At 38.6% G+C, this 23,131-nt stretch overlaps 1 protein-coding gene across 3 annotated transcripts; it reads left to right on the top strand.

Moving 5' to 3' along the window:
- The first annotated feature begins 255 nt into the window (after positions 1 to 255).
- Positions 256 to 20,820, top strand: QTRT2 (queuine tRNA-ribosyltransferase accessory subunit 2). 3 transcript variants are annotated; one of them, XM_063102741.1, is made up of 9 exons: positions 259 to 342; positions 5,257 to 5,477; positions 6,240 to 6,295; positions 8,123 to 8,199; positions 9,758 to 9,970; positions 12,231 to 12,430; positions 14,597 to 14,748; positions 16,812 to 16,929; positions 18,616 to 20,820. In XM_063102741.1, exons 2-9 carry the CDS (start codon positions 5,278 to 5,280, stop codon positions 18,845 to 18,847), a joined length of 1,248 nt encoding a protein of 415 aa, XP_062958811.1. In that variant the 5' UTR covers positions 259 to 342; positions 5,257 to 5,277; the 3' UTR covers positions 18,848 to 20,820. The 3 variants fall into 3 exon arrangements, with proteins under 3 accessions (XP_062958830.1, XP_062958811.1, XP_062958822.1); XM_063102752.1 differs by lacking the exon at positions 5,257 to 5,477 and having other exon boundaries at positions 282 to 342; XM_063102760.1 differs by lacking the exons at positions 5,257 to 5,477; positions 6,240 to 6,295 and having other exon boundaries at positions 256 to 342.
- The last annotated feature ends 2,311 nt before the right edge of the window (positions 20,821 to 23,131 follow it).

The following is a 23,131-nucleotide window of genomic DNA, read 5'->3' as shown; positions in this document are numbered from 1 at the left end:
CCTTTCCCAGGCTGTTTCCGGGTCGCACTGGGAGTCGTAGTTCCTCCGTCCTTAAGAAAAGCAGGTGTGGGACGCCGCCAAACCACCACTCCCAGGAGGCTTTGCGCAGGCGGCTCGCGTTAGCTCAGTTACCATGGCAACTGGTTCCTCCAGTTCACCAGGGCTCGCTTTGATAGCGCCTTCACCTCTTTCTGGCGCCCGGTGATGACGCCCTGCTCCCTGATTGGCTCTGCCTCGGAGGCGGTGGTTTAGGGGGCCGAGAATTCTGCATGCCGGACACGTGGTAGCGAACCGTGAGGAGTTTTACGGGTCTGCAGGCTAGAAGAGTTGGGAGGTTTGCGGGTAAGTGCCCCTTTTCCCTGTTGGTGTGGGGACTGCTAGGGTTGGATGAGTCGTGTCGGGCCCAGACGCTTCCTGGTGTGTTGTAGTAAACTGTGATTGTACTTCCGCTGTGTCTCTCCTTCACTTTTCTGGGTCTCCTGGTGGACTTGGCTTCCGTAAATTCAGATTCTGCCAAATCGTGTGAGCCACGCCGACATCTGTGAGAGAAAAGGGCCTCCTTTCAACCAGCCTTTGCTGAAGGGCCAGGTTCTCAGTTGGAAGATTTTCCTGAACTGCCCAGGATACTTGGGAGGGTGAGACCGTCTCGAATCCCTGAGCTAGGCGCCTAGGAGGTTTGGAGCTCCGGAGATGGCCCATGGAGTGAAGATAAATCCAATCTTATTGTCTAAACCTGGACTTTTCCGAGGACAGCCCATTCAGGGATATATGGGCTTTATTATAAGGCAGAGTAGAAATTTAGAGCGGGAGCTTTGGACACAGCTACTTTGTGGGTTGGCACTAGAGATGTTAGGACAGGTACACTGTTGCCAGAGGTTCAGGGAGACTGTCAGCCTTTGTAAAGGTACAGATCCACTGACAGACCGTCATTTGTCCTTACATACTAATGGTTTTCTCGTAGACTTTCTCATCTGTAGAAGTGAAGTGTGAATTTTCTGTATATTTAGAAAAGCAGAACACCAGATCTATTAGAAGAGACCCTCAAAAGGGAACGAAAGATGATGGAGGCAAATAAAAAGCCAGTTGATATTTTGGAGACTGTTGGTCTCTTTCTTGAACTTTGCTTGGATTAGTGGGTTGTATCACTCCCAAAGCATGCTTTAAAAAATATGTACATGAATATGTTTGTGTGTGTATATTATGTACATTACTTCATAATAAAAACTTGTATTTGAGGACCTAGAAAAGAAATGCAGTTATGCAAACATTTACCATAATCTGATCAGTGAGTGAAGAAAGAAGGCTTGGTTCTTCTAGCTCTGGACAGAAGTCTATTTTATTTTTTTAAGCGTTGATTTCCAGCATTCTCTGATACTTTCTTCAGATTTCCTAGTATTTGCATTCATCCTTACCAAACAGAATCACTGACAATAGCAATTTATCTACTACAATGCTTTTTCTTAAGCTTGATCATCTGCTTTTCTGTGCTTATTTTTTCCTTCAGTAACATGTCGAATTACTGTGATTAGGGTGGAACTTTTAAGAAGCCCCAAACAGCAGAATGTGAGTTCAAAGTCTTGCACTGTGAGAGGGCCAATTGAGTATTTCTCTCCAGCTGACCTAGTGGGTTCATTCTGCTAAGTTGAAGATTTTGAATTTCATCTTTAAAGTTATGGGGATTAAACTTTAGGGATTAAAGCACTGTATCACAGGGAAGCCCATCTCTGCATCTAAGAACATGGTGGCCGATGTCCTCTAGACTACAAATACCTGTAATGGTAGACCTTGGGTTAAGAATGAGGAAAGCTATTTCTTCAGTTGAGGTAAGAGTGGGGAATACTATTCCTTCAGTATTGAGTGGACGATTAATTACACTTGAGGCTCTTCTGTTAAAAGATGGAGACTCCTAGAACATGTTTATTCTTTCCTCACACAAGGATTGAACTGAGAGGTCCCTGAGAGAAAGTCGAGTATAGGAAGCCAAGAGTCTAAGCTCCTAGGGATAGCTGCCTCTATACTCTTGGAGAGTCCCTGTATCCAACTTTGCAGAATCTCAGTTTGGTGATATGAAAAGAACTGATGGGTTTCCTTTTAGTTGCCTTTGTGTGTATAATTGATACTAACTCTTCCTATGCTAATTCTATGCTTACACAGCATTACATTTGGCTTCCTGAATGGCATTCTTTATGGCAAGAATGGACATGTCCACTTTCCTTTTTTTGGTTCTGAGTAAATAATTGTGCAATTTGATTTTGTCATTTAGTCTCTGAGATTAGTTTGTTTGAGCCTGACCCTAAGTGATGGATCTGTGTTGGATGTATGCACAAGATCAGGCTCAGAGCTTGCCAGGTTGAAGGCCAGATCCTTGACCAGTGGCCAGCCCACCAAGAGTGCAAGCCTCTGTGGCCTTGGACAGCACAGCAGGAAGTCATTCTTTGAGCATATGTGATATTTCAAGTCGAAGGGCTTGAAAACTTCTTTTTAAAATTAATTTCCACAGTGAGTTTTAGGGGGAAAAGAAAGTGTGTCAAAGACTTCATATACAACTTTGAAAAAATCATCTTTTTCTTTGAGTGGCCATGATGTGCTGCAGGATGTTCTAAAAAAAAGTCTGAGAATACATCTTGTAGCATGGTAGCATTACTCTCACTTAAAAGGCACAATAAAAAGAGCACAGGCCTCTCTGCAGGAGTCTTAGGTTCTAGACCAAGCCTATGATTAATCTTGCTGAGCCTAAGTTACTGTAAAATGACAAAGTGGGTGATGATGGTGATGAGTTTCCAGGTTGGGGTCTCTGGTAGTAATGGTGAAAATCTATAAACTGCTTTCAGCAGTCTAAAGTCTAATGGCAATTATACATTACCTGGGATATTAAACACAGGTTTACTAAAGCATTGGGGTTTGTTTTTACCTGGAATTGAATTAACTCAGTCTGAAAAAGTGGATTATCTCATTTTCATCAGAAGCTTTGATTTTCAGTCATTTATGTCATTTATTAAACTGGAGAAATGAAAGCATGGGTTTGATGGGGAGAGATAATAATAATAATTGATATCATTCTAGAATCCTAAACTTCAGTTTTCAAACGTTTTAATTTACCCTGTGAAGGTTCTTCCTACCTTTAAGTGAATTTAACTTAAAAAAATACAACTTGTGTGTGTACATTTAAAGTCTTTTCATACCTTCAACAGCTCAGACGAGACAGAATTTCTGGAGTAAGGGGAGGAGCCCTTTCTGAAATAGCTCCAGACAATACAGTTTCTCCCATTCTCAGATGTGTGTGAGGGTAGGGAGTGCTTAAGTTATTGCAGTTTTTAATAATCCTGGTCTGTTAAATTTTCATTAGTTCTTATTTACATTTCAAAAACTTAGTGTTCCATATTGATTGATTTCAATATTTAGTCAGAATAATAGGTGTTGACTCATTAGCTTTAAAGTGCATTTCTCGTCTTTGTGCTCCTCCGGCTTCAATCTGTGGAGCTTACTTAGATTGCAAAATGCTGTCTTTAATTTTGCTACAAAATGGCTTCAGAGCTCTGTTGGTTTAAAATATAAAATATTTTTTTATCATTTGAAATCAGTATTGTCTGATAAAAGAGTAAGAAATATGATTCTTCCCTTGTATTATATTTTCTAGAGCACATTCTTCTTAGCTTGTAATTATATTTCTGTAATTTGGGGGGATAAACTTTCTTCTTTTAACAGTTTTAATATGTAACGAGGGGTTTTTAAAAATAGGTAATATATTATTCTTTGTTAAAACATAAGTTTTTTTCCCATAACAGTCTCCATTTCTGTGGATTCCAGTGACACTTTTTTTTATGTTTTCATCTTTTTTGGTAACTTGAAATAATGATATAGTCATAGAAGATAGACCAAGCTTTCCTCATACACTTATACTAATTTTTATAATTTATGTTTAACATGAAATCTCTTATTGGACCATACAGAAAGTAATTATTATTATGTCTAAGATTCTAATGACAGTAATGGCTATTTTATTTAAATATAAGAATTTGTGTCTTTAAAAAAGTAATATTTGCATTCCTGAATATTTTTAAACTAATGACAGATAATGCTTATTTGTTCAGCAGCATCTTAAACAATAGTTGACTTTCAGAGTATGGTATAGCATAATGCTTACAAGGATGGGATCTGAGGTTGGAGCCTCTCAGATGGCTGTAATAATTTGTCTACTAAAAACTGAGCCTGGCCCATTTGGCAAGCATTCCAGGTGGTATGGTACTTGCTATAGAGATATAATGAAGTATTTGTAAAATGTTGGTATCTCCAGTGACATTTTGACAGTCATCTGCCATGCACACTTATCAAATTTTGTAGTGCATTTTAAAAATGGAACCTAGGATTTTGCTTCACTGAATACTAATTATTTTGCAGCCTCCGACAAGTAATTGGTTGTGTTTTCTGATTTTTTTCCCTGATGTATCTATGGAAGTTAGAAAGTTTATCTTTATTTTTTCTTTAAACAAATATCTGTCTTTCCCAATTATAAAAAGTATTGATAGATTACTTACGGATTGAACATATGCTTCACACAGTTTCTCATCTCTGTTTGAATAACATATAAGAACAAACTGGAAAATAATCCAACTTCAGAGATAATCTCTGTTTATCTTTGACTTATTTATTTTTTGGTGGCTGGCCAGTACAGGAATCAAACCCTGGACCTTGGTGTTATCAGCACCATGCTCTAACCAACTGAGCTAACCAGCCAGCCCCTCTTCCATATATTTTAATAAACACCAGAATGCTGCTTTGGAACCTATTTTCTTCAGTTAACAACATTATTAGGAACAAATCATATTGCTAGTATTCTCTCAAATTGGAGAAGGAAAAAATGGATCAAATCAGCAATCGGTGTGGCCTAAGCAACGTGACCTTTCTCCATACACATTTTCAAGGCTGAGGGTGAATTCAGCTCCATGACATTCTTTCATGATTAGTCTTTCTGTTTCCATCCTTCCATTTGTTTATTTTTCATCAGCTCAGACAAAAATTCCCTGACTAAATTTGAAAGTAGGTGATGTTATCATATTGCTCTGGGACCTTGCGGAAGGTATCTTATTCTCCCTGTGTCTTTTCCCATTCCCCTATTCTGACATCTGATAATTGTAGGCTGGAAGTAGTAATAAGACATGCTGTCATTAATTTTTCTATAGGTTGCTTTCTTTGCAAAATGCTTAGCCTTTAGATATTGTGAAACTCCTTCTAATTTTAATGATCTTTTCTTGTTAGGACCTAGAGGAATCCCTTAAGATGAAGCTGAGTCTTACCAAGGTAGTTAATGGCTGTCGCCTAGGAAAAATAAAAAACCTGGGCAAAACAGGGGACCGCACCATGGACATCCCAGGCTGCCTTCTGTACACCAAGACTGGCTCTGCCCCACACCTGACCCATCACACACTGTGTAATATCCATGGGGTTCCTGCCATGGCTCAGCTTACACTGTCATCCCTGTAAGTGTTAAGACCCAGTCATCTAAGTATTGACTCTGGCAGCAGCTTAGTTACCTTAATTAGGTATAATACAGAGAAAGATTTCTTTTTGCTCGTGTGTATAATTTGTAGATTTTCAGAATGATGTCAGAAGGGAGGTATCATATATTATACATCACCTGGCCCTAATCTGGAAGCCTAAGTGTTAGAACTGCTTCACTTTTCCTCTAAACATACAGTCCCATACTGCCTTCATCGCCACTGCTCCCAGAGGTGACATGGCAGGGAATGCTCTAAGAGAGCTAAATTTGAAGTTCAGGGGCTATTGTCATGTGCTTAAAGTTTTTTCTGTCTTCGCACATATACTTGCTAGTACTACTTTTTAGAAACAGAACTAATAGAGTTAGATCATTTTGTGTAATATACATACTAAATTTACACTTTATTGAAGAGCCTGCAATATGATCAAATAACTATGCAGTATTGTGTTACTAACAGTGATTTTAGTGGGGTAAGAGGAGGAAGAAAATCCAAGTATTCTGAAGCAGTTGATATTTACCAGTTTCTCTTTCAGAACCGCTTGCAAATTGAAGACCTTTATTCTGGCTAATGAACCTAGCCTAGTTAGTTGGGACTCTTGACTAATGGTGTACTTTATTGTTCAAGACTATGTTTACTGTCACATAGCTTGTTTGGGTGAGGATAAGAGGGTTTCAGTTATTGTATAGAGTATCCACAGAATGATTCATTATTATGTTATATATTTTTCTGTTTTGCTTACAGGGCAGAATATTATGAAGTCTTGACAGAATATAAGGAAGGAGTTGGAAAATTTATAGGTAAACATTGAGTTATTTGTATGAGCCAGGTGATGTGTTAATTTGTATTTAAGGTGCTGTTGATGCTTTGATCTTTTATTTGTACATTTATTTATTCATTGTTTAAATAAGCATTTTTTTGAACATCTAAGAACCAAGCATTAGGGATTCAAAGTTGAATAGGAAACAGTTGCTGTTCTCATGGAACTTGGAGCCTAGCTGGGATAAAGATAAATGATAATTCTAGTAAGAATGTAGTTACTGCTTTGCAGGATTAGGGATATGTAAGTTTATTATGACAGCCCAGAGGGAGGAGCACATAACCTGCTCTGGGTACATGTGGAAGGTGTTCAGAATAAAGAGAGGATTCTTGAGAGAGAGGATGAATGGGGCATCTTAGCTGGGTTAGGGAGAAGCAGGTGTTAGCCAGGTCAGGAGTGTGAGCAGCAGCATTGGAAGACAGGTGTGGGGCACACACACCAGGCACTGAGCAAAGACCCAGAGGTGAGAGCTCGCATAGGATGTCCATAGATCCAACACAGTCTCATGCTTGAGCCTTAAACATAAAGCAGAGGATGAAGAGTTTATATACAGCTATATTCTGATATGTTACTATTTTGTTCCAGAAGCAAGATTGTATATAGTATGTATGTGTCCATTTATTTATAGGAAACACTTAGCAGAGCTAGTTAAAGAACCAGTTCTGCTGTACACCCCTTTCTCCTGAAACATTTCCCCAATATCTAGTACTCAAGTGAGCGAATATCTTGTTTCCGTTGCGTACTTAGTCCTCTGCTTCTGAATGAAACTGCATGATGGCTTGTTGGTTGTCACAAGGCCCTGTATTTCAGTAGAGGAATTTAAGTAATATTCTCCTTGATCTAAGACCAATTTTAATAATCACCTTTAAGTATACAAGCATATAATTAAGTGAAAAAATCTGATATAAGCTTTCTAGAGAATTGTAATAATTAAAATTGTGGAAAATAAGGTAGAGAACTACAGAGGTTTTTAACTTACTTTTTTTATTTTTGTCTTTTTTCAGTGGAATCCTATCTTGTTTTCTTATGGACAATGTGGTGTAGCTTATGAAATTTAAGCACATATAGTTTACTAACATTTTAGGGGATTTTTTTTTTTTTAAAGGATGACCAGTAAGGGTATCTCAACCCTTGACTTGGTGTTGTCAGCGCCAGGCTCTCTGAAGTGAGCTAACTGGCTATCCCTATATAGGGATCCGAACCTGTGGCCTTGGTGTTATCAGCACCATCCTCTCCCAAGTGAGCCATGGGTCGGCCCTAGGGGGATTTTTTTTTTTAAATGATTGTCTTTTTGACTAAAGGACCTAAGAAACTCATCTTGAGTCAATGAAACACTGAAAAATGAGATCCGTCTGTAGTGTCCTACAGCTTCCCTATAGTTCTGCCCCAGGAACCCATGATATTATTATTAATGAGATTACTTTTTGACTATATCATTTCTTCTTTACAGCATCCAGTTCCCTTTGGATGGTACCTAGAATGAGCATACTCGATTCTAAATTCTTCAAATCAAATCCAGTGGGATCAACATGTTACTAAATACTTTTGTTGTATCTCGTACTTTGATATACCTTTCCTTTGTAGCAGCTCACTGTGTCATTAGACATGAACCTTTACATATAATTCTTTTAGATTAGTTGGTTTCAAAGTAATCTTTTCATTCATGTTGATAGGTCTCCTATAATTCCAAGATCTGATACCAATTGTTTAATGTGTTTAGAGTTGCTTTATCCAGCTGTTCTCTATTACAACACAGTGTAATTGTTGATGTAAGCACTTTCAAGGGTTCTGTTTTGCGTTTATACAGGTATGCCAGAATCGCTCTTGTACTGCTCCCTGCACGATCCAGTCAGCCCCTGCCCAGCTGGTTATATAACAAACAAGGTGTGTTCTCAGAAGGGCCTCCAAGGCTACAGCTTTGTCCCAGGAAGTCGGCCTATTGCATCCCTCAGATGCTAGAATCCCACTGTTTAGGATGATCCCTTTATGCCTTCTCTTTATTTTGATGATTCTATGTTTGTTTGAAGAGTATGTTTGCCTGAATAGGAGGTTAAGGCAAGGAATGTATCCTCACCATTTTTGCTGTTGTAAAAAATTTGGAGGTGGAGGAGAGTCAAGTATATGCCAAAAAAAGAAATTGCTATGATACCATGCTTTCTTTGCAGTTTTAACAACTTCAGGACGAGTGGGGAAAGTTGCTGATAAGTGTTACCACATGTACAACTATAAAGAGTAGAACTTCAGTGTAGTACTGCTTGCCAGTAGAACAGAAAAAGCTTGGTCTATAGCCAGAGCTTTTAGCTGGTGACAAACAGTATCAAAAGGACTTAATTAAAAGTTTTCTTCTGAGAGGTGGCCCCATTGGTATTATCCCTGAGGACAGTGTTCTGGAAAAGCTTCAGTGTGTACTATTGTTTTACAAACAATCACTTTTCCTACACTTACTTTACTGACATCAGCAATATCTATTAATCATACCTAAGAACACTATTTTCAATTGTATTTCTGTTTTAAGTTTCTTTTTATTTTGTAATTTGAATTAAAAAGAAAACATGTTGATCTCAGTTATCTACCCGATTTGTAAGGGAGAGAGGATTTGTTTAAACAGTATTCTTGAGTTAGTACAGAATAAAAAGTGTGGCCTCTCAATCTATGTACTTGCTGATCTCTTCTAAGAAGAGAGGTGTTACAGGGGAAGGAGTAACCAAAGATGGAAAATTATATAGAGATTCTCGTGAACTATAGTATTTATGTCTTTGCACATAATTCTGTATCTAACTTAATGCAGTAAACACTCATTGAATGTTAATGTGTGGGGCCCTAGACTGTGCTTTTGGTTTATAAACATGAATTGGGATACTCTAGTCAGATAAATATACAGTGGTGTCATAAGTGCTGTCTTTTCTATAAAAGAAACAAGTACAAATTGCTGTAAGAGCTCAGAGGAGTGAGCGATTGATTATGCCCAGGAAAGTTTGGAGAACACATTAGAGTAGAAGATATTTGAATTCATTGTCTTAAAGGATACATAGTATTTTGCCAGTCAAAGAAGTAGGAGAGGAGCGTTTCAATCAAAAGGAACATTGTGATCAAAGTCAGACAGAAATCAAGTCTGTGGTGTGTGTAGGAACAGCAAGGGTGGTGTGGAGATAGGGCAGGTGGGATAGGGGAGAATGGAAGACTGGACTAGGAAAGTGTAACAAAAAATTCTTAGGAGTTAGCCTAGAAGTTGCCTTGTGTGGCCGTTGAAGGACTCTCTATGAGCAATAAGGTCCCCAGAGAATTTGGAATATCGTAAAACTCTTTTACCCACCATAATTAGGATTAGGATATTGGATTGTTACCATCTCTCCAGCTGTAGAGAAGAATTATTGCTTTATCATTTTATTGCTTTCTTTTTTCTTGTGTTTTACTAATTCCTCATTGCCTTGCTCTCTGGCAGTCTGTGTCTGTGTGGGGTGTTGGAGGACGAGTGGAAATGACTGCCTCCAAGTTCATGGCAATTCAGCAGGCCTTTCAGCCAGACTGGTTCCAGTGCCTCTCAGATGGAGAGGCATCTTGTGAGGAAGCAACTTCCTTAAAAAGGGCAAGAAAGTCTGTTGACCGATCACTTCTATTCCTAGATAACTGTCTGCGGCTACAGGAAGAGTCAGAGGTAAGCCTATAGTTCTAACCACTGTTTTCTCTTGAAAGTCTTGCCTCCCTTATGTTTCATGATCACACTTTTCTGTTCCTCCTCCTATGTGTCTCTCCTCACTCTTGGTCTGTTTTGCTCTCTCCTATTTTTTTCCCTGAGCCCTAAGTATTATTGTTCTCTAGGATTCTATCTAAGGCTCTCTTTTCATCATACTCTATATGTTGTCCCTGGGCAGGCCTCCCTTAGTTTTAATTGCTGAATAATTCAAAAACTGTATATACTGTCAAGATGATTCTACTTAGCTTCCGAATTACATAACTACTAGGTCATAGCAAGGTTATATCACTAGAATATCCCTCTACCTCAAAGGTAATTGGACTCATCGTCTTATCTCCTCAAACCTTTTCTTCCTTTGCTCTTCCTCTGTACTTTATCTCAGTTCATGGCATCCACCAAGTTCCTCAGCCCAGAAATTTGAGCTTTTCAAGACTCCTTTTTGTCACTCACACTTAATATTAAATCGTTCCTTGATTCCATCTCCCTATGTACGTCTGGAATCTGCCCCTCCTTCCCACCCTTCTTATCACCATCTTAAGCTATAACCTCTTCATCTCCTATGTAATTACCTCTCCATCGTTGTCTCCATTTTCATTTCTTTCTTTCTTTCTTTTTTTTTTTTAAAGATGACTGGTAAGGGGATCTTAACCCTTGACTTGGTGTTGTCAGCACCACGCTCTCCCAAGTGAGCTAACCAGCCATCCCTATATAGGGATCCGAACCCGTGGCCTTGGTGTTATCAGCACTGCACTCTGCCAAGTGAGCCATAGGCCGGCCCTCCGTTCTCATTTCTATCTAATCCCTCTTCAGCCCTGCTTTCTGAGAGATCTTTGTAGAGCACAAATATGATCCCGTTGCCCACTTCCCTGAAAGAATTTAGTGATTCTCCACTTCAGCTCTTACATGGCATGGGCAGCCTGCTGTGACCTGGCCTCCACCTACTCCTCCTGCTCATTGTGGGCTACTTTCTCCTGCGGCTTGCACTCTTGCCTTTTGGAATAACTTGCCATTCCTTTAGATGTTAACCTGTTTCATTCTCATTCTGTTGTGTCTGTACACAGACTTCCTTCTGGACTGTTTCTTCCTTTTGTATCTCTAGCCATATTCCTTCTATTGCTTCCAGATAAGGCTCATTTCATCCCATTTATCATTCTATGAAACTGGTCCATGACACTTTTAGGAAGTTCTATTCATCTTTTGCTACCCCTTTGATTTGTACGTAGCTATATCATGGCCCCAGTCATATTGTATTGCAGTGATTTCCTTATGCATTTTTCTATATTAAAAAACTGTGGCCTTCTTAAGCTTAATTTGTGTGTTATTACCATATCTTCATCATGTAGCAGATTGCCTGACATGTAAGTCCTCAATAAATGTTTGCTGGTGGTGAATGGTTATGGTGGGGTGAGGAAGATGAAGCTAAAGTAGTAAATAAGGGATCCCGATAGCAGAGATAGTTAAGTTGGCAAAGGATGCAATTACTAGGGGAGAGCAGAGAGGGTGGGGGAATGGAAGATAGTGATCAGAGGGGAGAATTTCATTGTCTGAAGTCATTTATATGGAGGAATCCTGAGGAATGATCAGGTCCCACTATGGCAAAGCACATTGAGTTTGAGGAACCTTGTTATTTTGAGCTTAGCAATAAAAATATAATTTGGCTAGTAAATTTAATATACATGAAATAATTAAAGGAAACAGCTGTCATTCTGAATAGAACTCACAGTATCCACAGCAGGAGTTCAGTGTGAGGACATTGCCATGGGCCTGAGTAGTTAGTGTTGGCCTGCTAGCAATTGTTTTGGGCCAGGAATTATCCTTTTAGGACTAGTGATGATCATGTAAGTAGAAAGCAGGACAGGAGTGTGACAACGATGATTATTAGAAAGGCCAGATGAACCTCAAGTTCCCCATTTATGTTGTTGCAATTAGCTCTGTCATTTCACATTACTTCTGTGTATTGGTCAAATGCTGGGGTCCCTCTCTGTTTCCTTTATGCTTATGCTGTTGTTTTGATATGATACCTATGTGTTGTTTTTCAAAGTGTGTTCCTTGGAGCCCTAAAGATTTTGGGGGAGAATGGAGAACCATCCCCCTATGTGCTTCAGCTATACCAGCTTCACTGAGATCTCTTCTATCCATTGGTCTTCCATATAAGATTCATTTAAACAAAGGTCTCTGTTACTGAAAATGGTTTAAAACATTTAATCCTTTCTTAACTCAGGTGCTTCAGAAAAGTGTGATCATTGGAGTGATTGAAGGTGGAGACGTGATGGAGGAGAGGCTGAGATCAGCACGAGAGACAGCCAAGCGGCCTGTAGGTGGCTTCCTTCTGGATGGCTTTCAAGGGAATCCAACGACCCTGGTGACTAGACTGCACTTGCTGTCATCAGTCACTGCAGAGCTGCCGGAGGACAAACCAAGGCTAGTATTCAGTTAGGGTGAAGGCCAGTCTCACGTGATGCAGGGCAGGAGTGCTGGTCAAGTGTGTGTTATGCAGTCTGTGCATGAACGTGTGTTTTGATGTTTTGATTATGTCCTTTCTGGGCTGAGTATGCTAAGGCAGACTGTGAGGGAAGTTTCCATCAAGGCTTTCCTGCCGTTAATTACAGAATATAGAGCAGAGGATAATTGCCATGTGAATTATTTTTATTTGATCCTCATAAGTGAGGGTATGTGTTATACTGTTTCCCTTCATTCTTATGCCACATTAAAATGTTGTTTGTTCATTATAACTTTATACTTGTGGGCAAATACAAAGCTGTGTGGAACTCTTAAATTGAGGAAAGTTGAGGACAGATCTGGGATGCCTAGTGGAATGAAGATAGGCTCTACTAATAAGAACCTTTAAGAAGTTCTTAGATTTGAGGCAAGTAGTGAGTGGTGTCATGTTTTTAAATTGAGGGGATTGGCAGCACTAGTACAGTTGGTTCCTATGTTTCCATAAATAACAGGGTTCACTTTGTATTGGTGAGAAGAGCTGATCTGCAAGAGTCAAACCTACAAATTCTAAGTTTCTGAATGAAACTGATATTGTACTTGTATCAGGCTTTCCAAATTTTTCTTTTTCTTTTTTTTAAAAAAAGACTTTATAGTCTTTTATCCCACTTGGTGTGAATATTCATGCTTTCTTCCTGCAGATATATTAAGAGGTTTGATTATGGGGTGCTACTTTATATTCCTGTATGGATGTTGGATTGTACATAGTACTATGTGTAATTGCACTTTTTAAAAAAAATCCAGGTATAACTTAAAGTGCATAAATCTTATGTACAGCTCAAATGAATATTTACTCATATAGACACTTGTGTAAATACCACCCAGAACAGGATACTTCCATCACCCCACCCAGCCTTTGCCCCTCAATGTTAAGCTAGTTCTCTTGTTCTCATTGCTCTCCTTCCTGAGCTTTTTCATTCTGATGCGGATGACAATTCAGCACTAGTATTTCTAGTCATTTTCTGGACTTCTTTGCGTTAAAGTGCTCACAGATGTCTGTTACTGAATTTGAAAGCTGGGATTGTTTTTCTTTCTATAAGTGTATAGAAGTGCCAGCTTCAGTTGGAGAAGAGTTCTAAAACATTACATTACTTGAAGGAAACTAGTCAGGAAAACTGGCATATATTTAAGGGCTCTGCTTGTTTAATATTACATAAGCCTTTTTTTTGAATTTCTTTTAGAAATCAGGGAGTCTGTAAGCTTTTCTCTGCCAGTTCATGAAAAGGAGCTATGGGTAGAAAAACAAACATAAAAAATAGCAGCAGCCAGCCAGCCCTGATCTACTGTACTGCATCTCTACATCTTGTTTTAGTGGCAAAATTTGGTTGAGTATTATGTATTAACACTTTCAGAATGCCTTATCCATTGCCTCAGAAAACACCATCTCATTATACTGTGCAGACTTCTTGTTAATAGAGAAAGTGTAAAAAAAAGCCAACTAGATTCTTAGATCCTATGGCTGTAGTTGAAATTCTGAGAACAAGAATTGCTTTGTAAATGAACCTATGAGGAATATAGTAGATAAAAATGTCTTTATTGAACCAATTGTGAAAAATAGTTATAGGCAAAATACAGTTAAATTGAAAGTATTTGGGGAGGAAGTAAAGCACAGAGCTTTGCACTCTTAAAAAAATCTACATAGTGTATAGGTAGGCTATAAAATTTAGTCTAAGACCAGGAAGGCATGTTCAGAAGGGATCAGAGTAGAAAGAAAACACAGTTTTATTAAGCTTCTCTTTGGAGTCGGAAACTATGCTGTGTGCTTTTTCCAATATCTCATTAATCCTTACAGTGATTCTCAGGGTGTTATTCCTCTTGTTTTTAACGTAAGAAAACTAAAACTCAGAGAGCTTAAGAAACCTTCCCAAAGTAAGACAGCAAGTAAATAAATGGCAGAGCTAGGATTCAAGCCCAGGTCTCTCTGCCTCCAAAGCCCTATGTTCTTTCTACCACACCTTGTTATCCATTGCCTGCCACTCTAACCATAATTGGTGTTTTTCATTTTATTACTTTTAGTACCCTGTTTATTGGAAAGACTCTGATTTTGTTCCTGGTATTGTCCTCATGTCACTGTTCTTCTTATTTTTACAGGCTCATCTGTGGTGTTAGCCGACCAGATGAGGTGCTTGAGTGTATTGAGAGAGGAGTGGACTTATTTGAGAGTTTTTTCCCTTATCAAGTGACAGAGCGGGGATGTGCCCTAACTTTCAGCTTCGATTACCAGCCAAATCCTGAAGAGACATGTAGGTCTTTTGAAGTTAATCTCTATCTTATCCTTAAGTTTCTTCTATTTCCTATTAATTTTTAGTTTGAGTCACAAGACAGAAATGTATACCTGTAAGACCAGTCTTTTATAAAACTACAGCTTTATTTCTTATCTGTATGCACTGGCATGTTGATACACAAAACCCGATACTTAATACTATACATGTAGCTCATCAATATTAAGATGTTATTTTGTAGTGAGTAGAACCAAGAAAAACAAAACCTCTTCTGTTAACAGCCTGAAAAAACAATATTCAAAGTGAATTGTGATGAAAATCTAAGGAAAGAAAACCTTTGAACTGCTTGGTAAAAGTTAATTTTGTTTTTTCATAAAAGAGTTCTTGTGTGGTTTTTGCAAACTCCATGCTATTAAAATACAGGCAGACCTCACCATCTTCTGATCCTAGTGTTACTCTTTGCTTTTTTGGTTTTTTTACATACTGAGATGTGAAAGCTATTTTCCTTTGCTAATGTTGCTTTGAAGCACTGCCATTTTCTTTTATTGTTTAGTTATTCAGAAGTCAAGAAAATCAGTTTCAGATTCTAACATTTAACTGGCAGTAGAAAGGGAACTGGGGTACACACTTTGGGCTGGGGTCCCTCAAAGCAGTTCTTCAGGAGAGTGTTGTGTGCCTAGTCTTCCCCTCTGGCCTTCAGACATGGGCTTTCCACTGTCCTTTGAACTCTTGCTTGACCACCACCAACCTTAAATTTCAGTAGGGCCAGAGGCTTCTATAAAGGTTCATTTTATTCACCTACAAGTGATTCAGATTTCATTCAGAAGATGTTACGTTTTTATAAAGCAATTTAACCATCAATCTAAGTTGGATTACTGCTCGAAACAAAATAAATCAGGTTGATCAAATTCTTACATATAGGAGGTCAATTTTACTGTCCTTTTAGACAGAGCAGAACATAATGTATGTCGATGGGTGTACCATTAACATTTCATGAATTTTTATTACTTCATTTACAAACTAAATTATTTACACCAGGACAGAGGTAACTGTTAGTCATTCAGTACCATGAATATGCAAAGCTGTAAACAGAACCTGATACTGAGTTCTCTGGAATAAACAAGTTCCTTTTTTGGCCTGAGAAAGCCAGGTTTCTTCATGATGAGGAAAACTGAAATAGTTTGAACATTTGTATACAACTATTATTAATCACATTTGTGTGTGTGTGTGTACAGTAAATTAAATGCCTTTTCCAATTACTTAGTGAAAATTCCAAACAAGTAAGTTGTCACCAGTTCCCTCATATGACAAGAGTTTTCCAAAGTGTCAAGCCTTTATTATGATTTTCTACATCAGCATGCAAATTCATGGAACAAAATTATAATAGCTCAGTGCTCAGGTCACTTCTCTTCTTCCTTTGGCCTTGACAAAATTACCTTCTTAGGACCATCTGTCCCTTCCCCTTGGACCAACACTGAGATTGTTATCATTCGTTCCCAAAACACCTCTTCTCTACTTGCCCCTGTTCAAGGCAGCTTTTTGTAGAGAAGCTGGTGTTTTGCAGTTCTAGGAATGTTCCTTCTTAAAGCAAAGAGTTCAAGGGAACAACTCAAATTCCCATCTAATTCTGAATAGTCTGTGTTCCCTGAAAGTCCAGAATCTCCATACAGAATACATAAATTAAAACCATGTTCTACTTTAATCTTATTTGGAATATAGGCAGTTACAAAACCCAATTTATTTTCATGTACATGTACATGTAACCCCCACCCACCCACATATACCCCCATCCTAATTGTTTTTTTAATTATTCCTTGATGGTAAGATTATATGTTATATACTTGTAACCATAATTTGCTTAGACGTTGTTCAATCTCTAAATTGCTTTGATGCTGGAGATAATAGGTCAGTGACCATTCTGGAGCATATTGCTATTTTCTTTTCTTGTGTGATTTCCTTAGGATACATTCTTAGGAGTGGAATTACAGGGTCAAAGGCATGAAATAATAACTAAAATAAAATTCTTCCAATGGCCACTCCTTATCAGATCTTCATTTAGGACTCTTTATTGATTTGTCCTTCAGTATTACAACAAAATGGGATACAAGAAGAAATAAAATATGTGGATCAAATAAAAAAAATTAAAACAACTGGATGCAATGAAGAAATGACATCATTTGAAATTAATCTGAAGGAAAAAAAGTAAGAAATTCCTAAAGTTTAGATTTTGATTTCTAACTTTTTGATTTTGGTCTTTTTAAAACTTTATGTAACTATTCCCTTTTTGGTTTATGACTTTGTAAAATATTTATAGTTGGATATTATTTAGGCCTTCTCAAATTCAGTTCCAGAAAAACTCTTTCTCTGCATATGAATTTTTATACTTTGTCTTGTCAGAAAACCAAGGCTAGATAACTATTGCTTTATAAAAGCTGTCAGAAAGATTAGAACAAATCTATTGTTTTGTGTTTACTCCTTCTGATACCTTATATAGTGACAGAGCATAATAAGGATTTCAAGATGAAACACAACAAAGTTTTTAAATTGTAAGGAACTTGGTTATATACAGGTTATAAATCTTAAATAAAATATTTTCCTATATAAAGAATAAACTAAGATATATTGTATTTTTGTATTTGGCCAAAGGTGATAGTCATCAGTGAACCTCGGAGTGGTTTTTCTTTGAGTTTTGTGCACTCACTTTAGTTCTGGGTTGTTTTTTGACTTGTGTGAAGGGACATTCTGGGGGCTCTGAATTATTTATGTCTATCTAGTAGTAGTACAGACTTGAGAATTTATGAAAGAATGCAGAAATTCTAGTTCTTGTCTGTATTCTGACAAGACTTCTTAATTGTAGGCCTGAAATGGTAATATCTACCAGATTTAACTTCTTGAAAAATAGCTGGGGAGACATTTAAAATCATTTAAAAACATTTCTGTTTTTAAAATGTTAGGGTAATATAAATGTTTAAAATTTCCTTTACGTTATGGATTTAGTTGGAAATTGTAACATCCTTATTATTAGCACTAGATTTGGAGTTTTGGAAACAAATCCTAGCACTGCTCTTAACTGTATGACCTTGGTCAAGTCATTTAACTTCTCTTTAATAGCTGATAGAAGGTAACAACTATATAGTTTTTAGTATGTGCCCAGCAGTGTTCAAGCCCTTTTACTATATTAACTCATTTAATCCTCACAATAATGCTATGTGGTAGACACTGTTATTACCTTTGGCTCACAGATGAGAAACAAAGGCACAGAAAGAGGAAGGTGAAGTGACTTGCCCAAGTGAGTTGTGGAGCCAGGATTTAAACCCAGGCATGTAGCTCCAGAGCCCTCCCTCTTAACCCCCATAGTAGTCTTCATCTGTAAAATGACAATAAAAATGGCTATCTCCGAAAGTGGATGTGAAGACTAAATGAGACAATGTATGTGAAAGTGCTTTATAAACTGCAAAAAGCTGTGCAAGTAGAAGTAGAAAGTGCTTTGTAAACTGCAAAATGCCATGTCTTCTGATACTAGTAGTGGTGGCCGAGGGAGAAGTATCATTCACCAGACAGAGCAGTGTTTTCTAACACTATGTGCCTTTACAATGTGACTAATAATGCTCTACATGAATGAGTGACCACATGAATTTCTTTTGATGCTCCTTTGTAACCCTCAGACTTGGAGTTTGCATCTGTCAGAGGAAAACTCCTGGGTCTCCCTGATTCATTGTGTTCTTTGTTAACTTTTAACCACATTGCCATCTTAAGTAGGTGCCCAGCACTGAACATTTGCAGTGATGTTATTAGCCATTTGTAATCTCACCAGCAGAATAGATAGGCTCCATGTGGGTTTCTTGTATTCCTCACTTTCTAGAATGTCACTGTGACTTCCTTTTTCAGGTACCAGGAAGACTTTCACCCATTGGTGAGAGGGTGTTCCTGTTACTGCTGTAAGAATCACACTCGTGCATACATCCACCATCTGCTGGTCACTAATGAGCTGCTGGCCGGAGTCCTCCTTATGATGCACAACTTTGAACACTACTTTGGGTTTTTCCACTCCATCCGGGAAGCACTAAAAAGTGACAGACTGGCAAAGTTGAAAGAGCTCATCTGCAGGCAAGCATCTTGAGACCTGGAAAATACAAGTCTGACTCTTCACGTTGAGCTTGTACCACTGTTATAACATGGGAAGAAGCAAAGAAGAAATGATCTTAGCTTTAATCATTTAATTAGTTTGGAAATAAGGTCTGCTGAAATAGAGAACATCTGTACTAAACTGCCCACATAAGGGTGAAGAGATTTCTTTTAAGGACTTAAATAACATGGATAGAGCAGAAAGAAATGAACCATGACCTTTAAAATTACTAGGTTATCTAGGCAATAGAGATTCATTTAGTCAAAGACAAAAGCTTTAGATGTGGGTGATGAAGTGGGAGTGAAGAGCTTCTGAGGGACCACTGGGTTGGATTGGGGCTTGATAGCAGATGACTGTTCATGAGTAGCATGACCTCTGTGGACACAGGCCTGTTGACTGGAGAAGGAATCTGGCTGAGTTGAGGGTTTTCTGTATTTTGATCTTCATACTCTCAGGGGGCTCTTTTGGATACTTTTTACCTTCACACTGCCCTGGCAATGTAATCAGTCACAGTGTCTCTTGTGTCCAGGCTCTTACATCCCTGGAATGTGGGGCTCAAACACTCCTATGATCAGTTGGCCCAGGTCACACTCCTTCATTTGACCACATGATCTATTTATAACTTGTCTTCCTAGAGCCAGTGCAATTGCCTTTTAGGCGCCAAATTTTGCCGAGCTGCTTTCATCACATCATACAGATCCACTCTGATCTGTCCCCCAACCTCAACTATAGTCTAACCACAAATGACTGTAGCCCTCTCACTTGTGGAGATTTGTTCACAGTATGTGCACTTGGACGGAGCCCTGGGCTGGCAATTACAGGATTGGTTTCTGTCCTACTCATTGTGACACCTGGGCAAGTCACTTAACCTTTCCCTGCCCATTTCCTCCTAAATAAATGGGGATGGCCATAATGGATAGGACTGAATGAATTTCTAAGATTCTGTCTAGCTCTAAAGTTTGAGGAACAAAAAGTTTTAGATTAGAGCCATAGCCTTACTTGTTATTCTTATGTATTAATCACTAATGGCCAGATGAAAAACAAAGTGGCGCCAGGAGACTGGCAACAGTAGAGATATTTGAGAGCTTAAAAAGAGGTTTGGGGGCCGGCCCTGTGGCGCACTTGGGAGAGTGCAGCGCTTGGGAGCTCAGCGGTGCTCCCGCCGCGGGTTCGGATCCTATATAGGGATGGCTGGTGTGCTCACTGGCTGAGCGTGGTGCGGACGGCACCAAGCCAAGGGTTGCGATCCCCTTACCGGTCACAAAAAGGACAAAAAAAAAAAGAGGTTTGGTCTGTGGATTTTGAAGTGGTTGGTGAACTGGCATCAGCAGATCCTGAGGCTGGGGGGTCCTTCCTAGGCCATGTCTGATTCTATGATTTTTTTCTGCTCATGCCAAAGGAGTGACATTTTTGTTGATGGTATAACATAATTTTTATTTTCTTTGTGCTTTTCTATATTTGTCAAGTTTTCTATAAGGAATATACATACATGCACGTGCACACACATAGTTTTTGTAAAAACAATAACAAAACCAAACAGATACCTCTTTTTGTAGGGATAAGAAATACATTTGTTTATACTCATACTGTATTGTGCTGTTCAAAATTTAGTGGGCATTACTGAACACTATAATTATGTGGTTTTTATATTTTTATGTGTCAGGAGCCTATCTATAAGGTTTTCTTTTTAGTTGTATTGGAATTGGAATGTCCAGGACTTTTCAAAATTAAAGAATTCATTAAAGGCAAGGAGTACTTATGGAAGGCAGAGTTTCTGTTCTCAAGGATCTGATTGTTTTGAAATGGATTGGGCTTTTTCATATGTTCATATTTCTGTTCAATGCCAAACCCATTGTTGAGGGAATAAATATCTGTAAATATCCCAGAATCCATATAAAATTTATGAGTTTTGTTATGTGTAAAACACTGAAAATTCTGTCCCACATTGTTCAGTTTCCTGGGTCTTTTTCTTATTAGCACATTTGAAAAAATGTTTCTTTCCTTTAATGTAGTAAATCTATTAATGGCAATAGCCAGTAAACATTTTTAATTAAAAAATTTTAGTGTGTATTGCTTTCTGTAAATGGTAGTGTGTCTTTTAAACAAAATAATAAATTTCCACTGTACCAGAAATGTTCTAGAGTTTTCTCATTGTAAAAAACTTTTTTCTATATTTATACCATCTGTATTCATTGTTTTAAGAGCATTTGTGCTAAATGAAGACTCTAGAAAGGAGATATTCAAATACACATTATGAAGATTCCCTTACCTATCTCTGTAAATTATATAATTAGGGTCCTTAAGGCAGTGCTAGCACATAATAAAAATAATAATAACCACAATCTATGGAGCATTTAAAATGTGCCATGTACTTTAGTAAATGCTTTCCATATATATCTCATTGACCCTTAGAGCATGGCTGTGAAGTGTTGGTATTACCTGTTCCTGTTAATAACTGAATTTCAGGAAGGTTTGAGTAGCCTATCTGAGGACCTACCAGAAATGTCAGGAAGGTTCAGTAGTTTGCATAAGGGCCTATCACTACTCAGCTCCCATGTTAGACTCTAGCTCCATCTAACTAAAACTCAACAGTTAACCATTGCACTAAATAGATTCTTATTTTGACTTTTTTCTGGGTTGAAAGGGCTAAGAGAATCAAGGACTGAATAGAGGGGCCTCCTGACCATGAGATATTGGGTGCTTTAGGAACTTTACTGCAGCTCAGCTCTGGATCCCACTCTCCAATGGGAATAGCTGGCACTCGCATGTGTAACCCACAGTACCACACTGGTACCTGTAGGTGCTCAACCTGGGTTGCCACTCCAGCTCCCCAAATTCACCTCCCACCCACTCTTCCACACACCATGTTGAGACTGTAACCATACCCTGAATGGTGTTGAGCGGGTTTGGGGGCTGTGATTAGTTCAAGTAGACTTGGGTAATCAATAGGAGTGAGGTTTTTTATATATCTTGGGGAGGGATATTTTGTTATTTCCTGGAATAAAGTAAAGCAAAAATATTCTTTTTAAACATTTTTTAAAACCAAATACTTGTGCAATTAAAATGTTTTTATAAAAATTTCAAGTAAAGGTCATCAAAGGGTCAAGGCTAGAGTGTGAAGCAACTATCTAATACAGGATATTTTTTCTGTAGAGGCAGCTTGGAGCTCGCTGAGAAACCAGAGTTACATGATTATCCTGTGCCTTCCTGAATAGGAACAGGCTGCTCTCTGCAGTTTGATTAGTCTTGCTTGTAGCTATGGGATTACAGCTTATTAAAACTGACAGTGCTGTGTAGGGCAGGGAGCCTGGAAGGTCAAACTTAAACACTGAGCCAGCCACCAGCAAGGCTGTGCCTTTACCTAAAGATTTGGTGGAACTGATGTTCATTTTAATGTTCTTTTTAATGTCTTTGCTTTCTTTACAATCTTCATGTGTCTTACTCATTTTACACCTTTTCTCTCCCATCTTCCTTATGAGATTCCCTGATTTGTGACTACAAAAGTCAAATAACAGGGCAAAGAAGAATGAAGCAAGCCCAGTGCAAGCAGCGTGAATTAGGGTAATCATACATGCTCATTGCTCACAAAAATCCTGGTTTATGCCTGTGGTCCAGGCATAATTACTAACAGCACCCTCCCGTATACTCTCAAAAGTGCCCTGGTTTGAACAAATCGTATGGTCAGCCTAATGTGAGTGGTAGAGACAATCAAACTAGAGAGCAAGTAACCCATCTAGATGGGACAGCTGCTACCCACCACTTACTAATTGCTGCTGTGGGTCCAGTGCTGTCAGTTATTCCAGCCTTTCAAGAGAAGCCACAAATCTGGGTTTTCAGATGAAATCTCACAATTTTTAAATGTTATATCAGTTTTTTTTTTTTTTTTTTTTGTCTTTTTTGTGACCGGCTGGACCGCGCTCAGCCAGTGAGCACAGCGGCCATTCCTATATAGGATCCGAACCCACGGCGGGAGCGTCACCCCGCTCCCAGCGCCGCACTCTCCCGAGTGCGCCACAGGGTTGGCCCAAATGTTATATCAATTTAAAAAAATATTTTGCCAGCGAAACAAGACTTGGGGTGTCTACTTTGTAACCTTTGGCTCAGAATATGGAGGAAGGGCTTTGGAATCTTTAGCACTTAAAAATTTCTCAACTGATCAAAATATACAGAAAGTGTACCCACAGGATCTGGTTCCTGCAGCTGTTTAGAGATTCCCACATTAACAGATTCCCATGTTGTCCCATCTCAATTGCATGACCCCCAGGTAATTCCCAGAAC

Source organism: Cynocephalus volans, chromosome 1 (genome assembly GCF_027409185.1).
Source record: "Cynocephalus volans isolate mCynVol1 chromosome 1, mCynVol1.pri, whole genome shotgun sequence".
Lineage (NCBI taxonomy): Eukaryota > Metazoa > Chordata > Mammalia > Dermoptera > Cynocephalidae > Cynocephalus > Cynocephalus volans.
Note: the sequence above shows the minus strand (reverse complement) of the source record. Positions and strands in the feature narration are given on the sequence as shown.

Coding starts and splice junctions, on each gene's coding strand:
- QTRT2 (XM_063102741.1), top strand. CDS start 5,278: ATGAAGCTGAGTCTTACCAAGGTAGTTAATGGCTGTCGCCTAGGAAAA. Junction 8,200..9,757: donor CTGGTTATATAACAAACAAG/GTGTGTTCTCAG, acceptor GCTCTCTGGCAG/TCTGTGTCTGTGTGGGGTGT. Junction 12,431..14,596: donor CTGCCGGAGGACAAACCAAG/GCTAGTATTCAG, acceptor TTATTTTTACAG/GCTCATCTGTGGTGTTAGCC.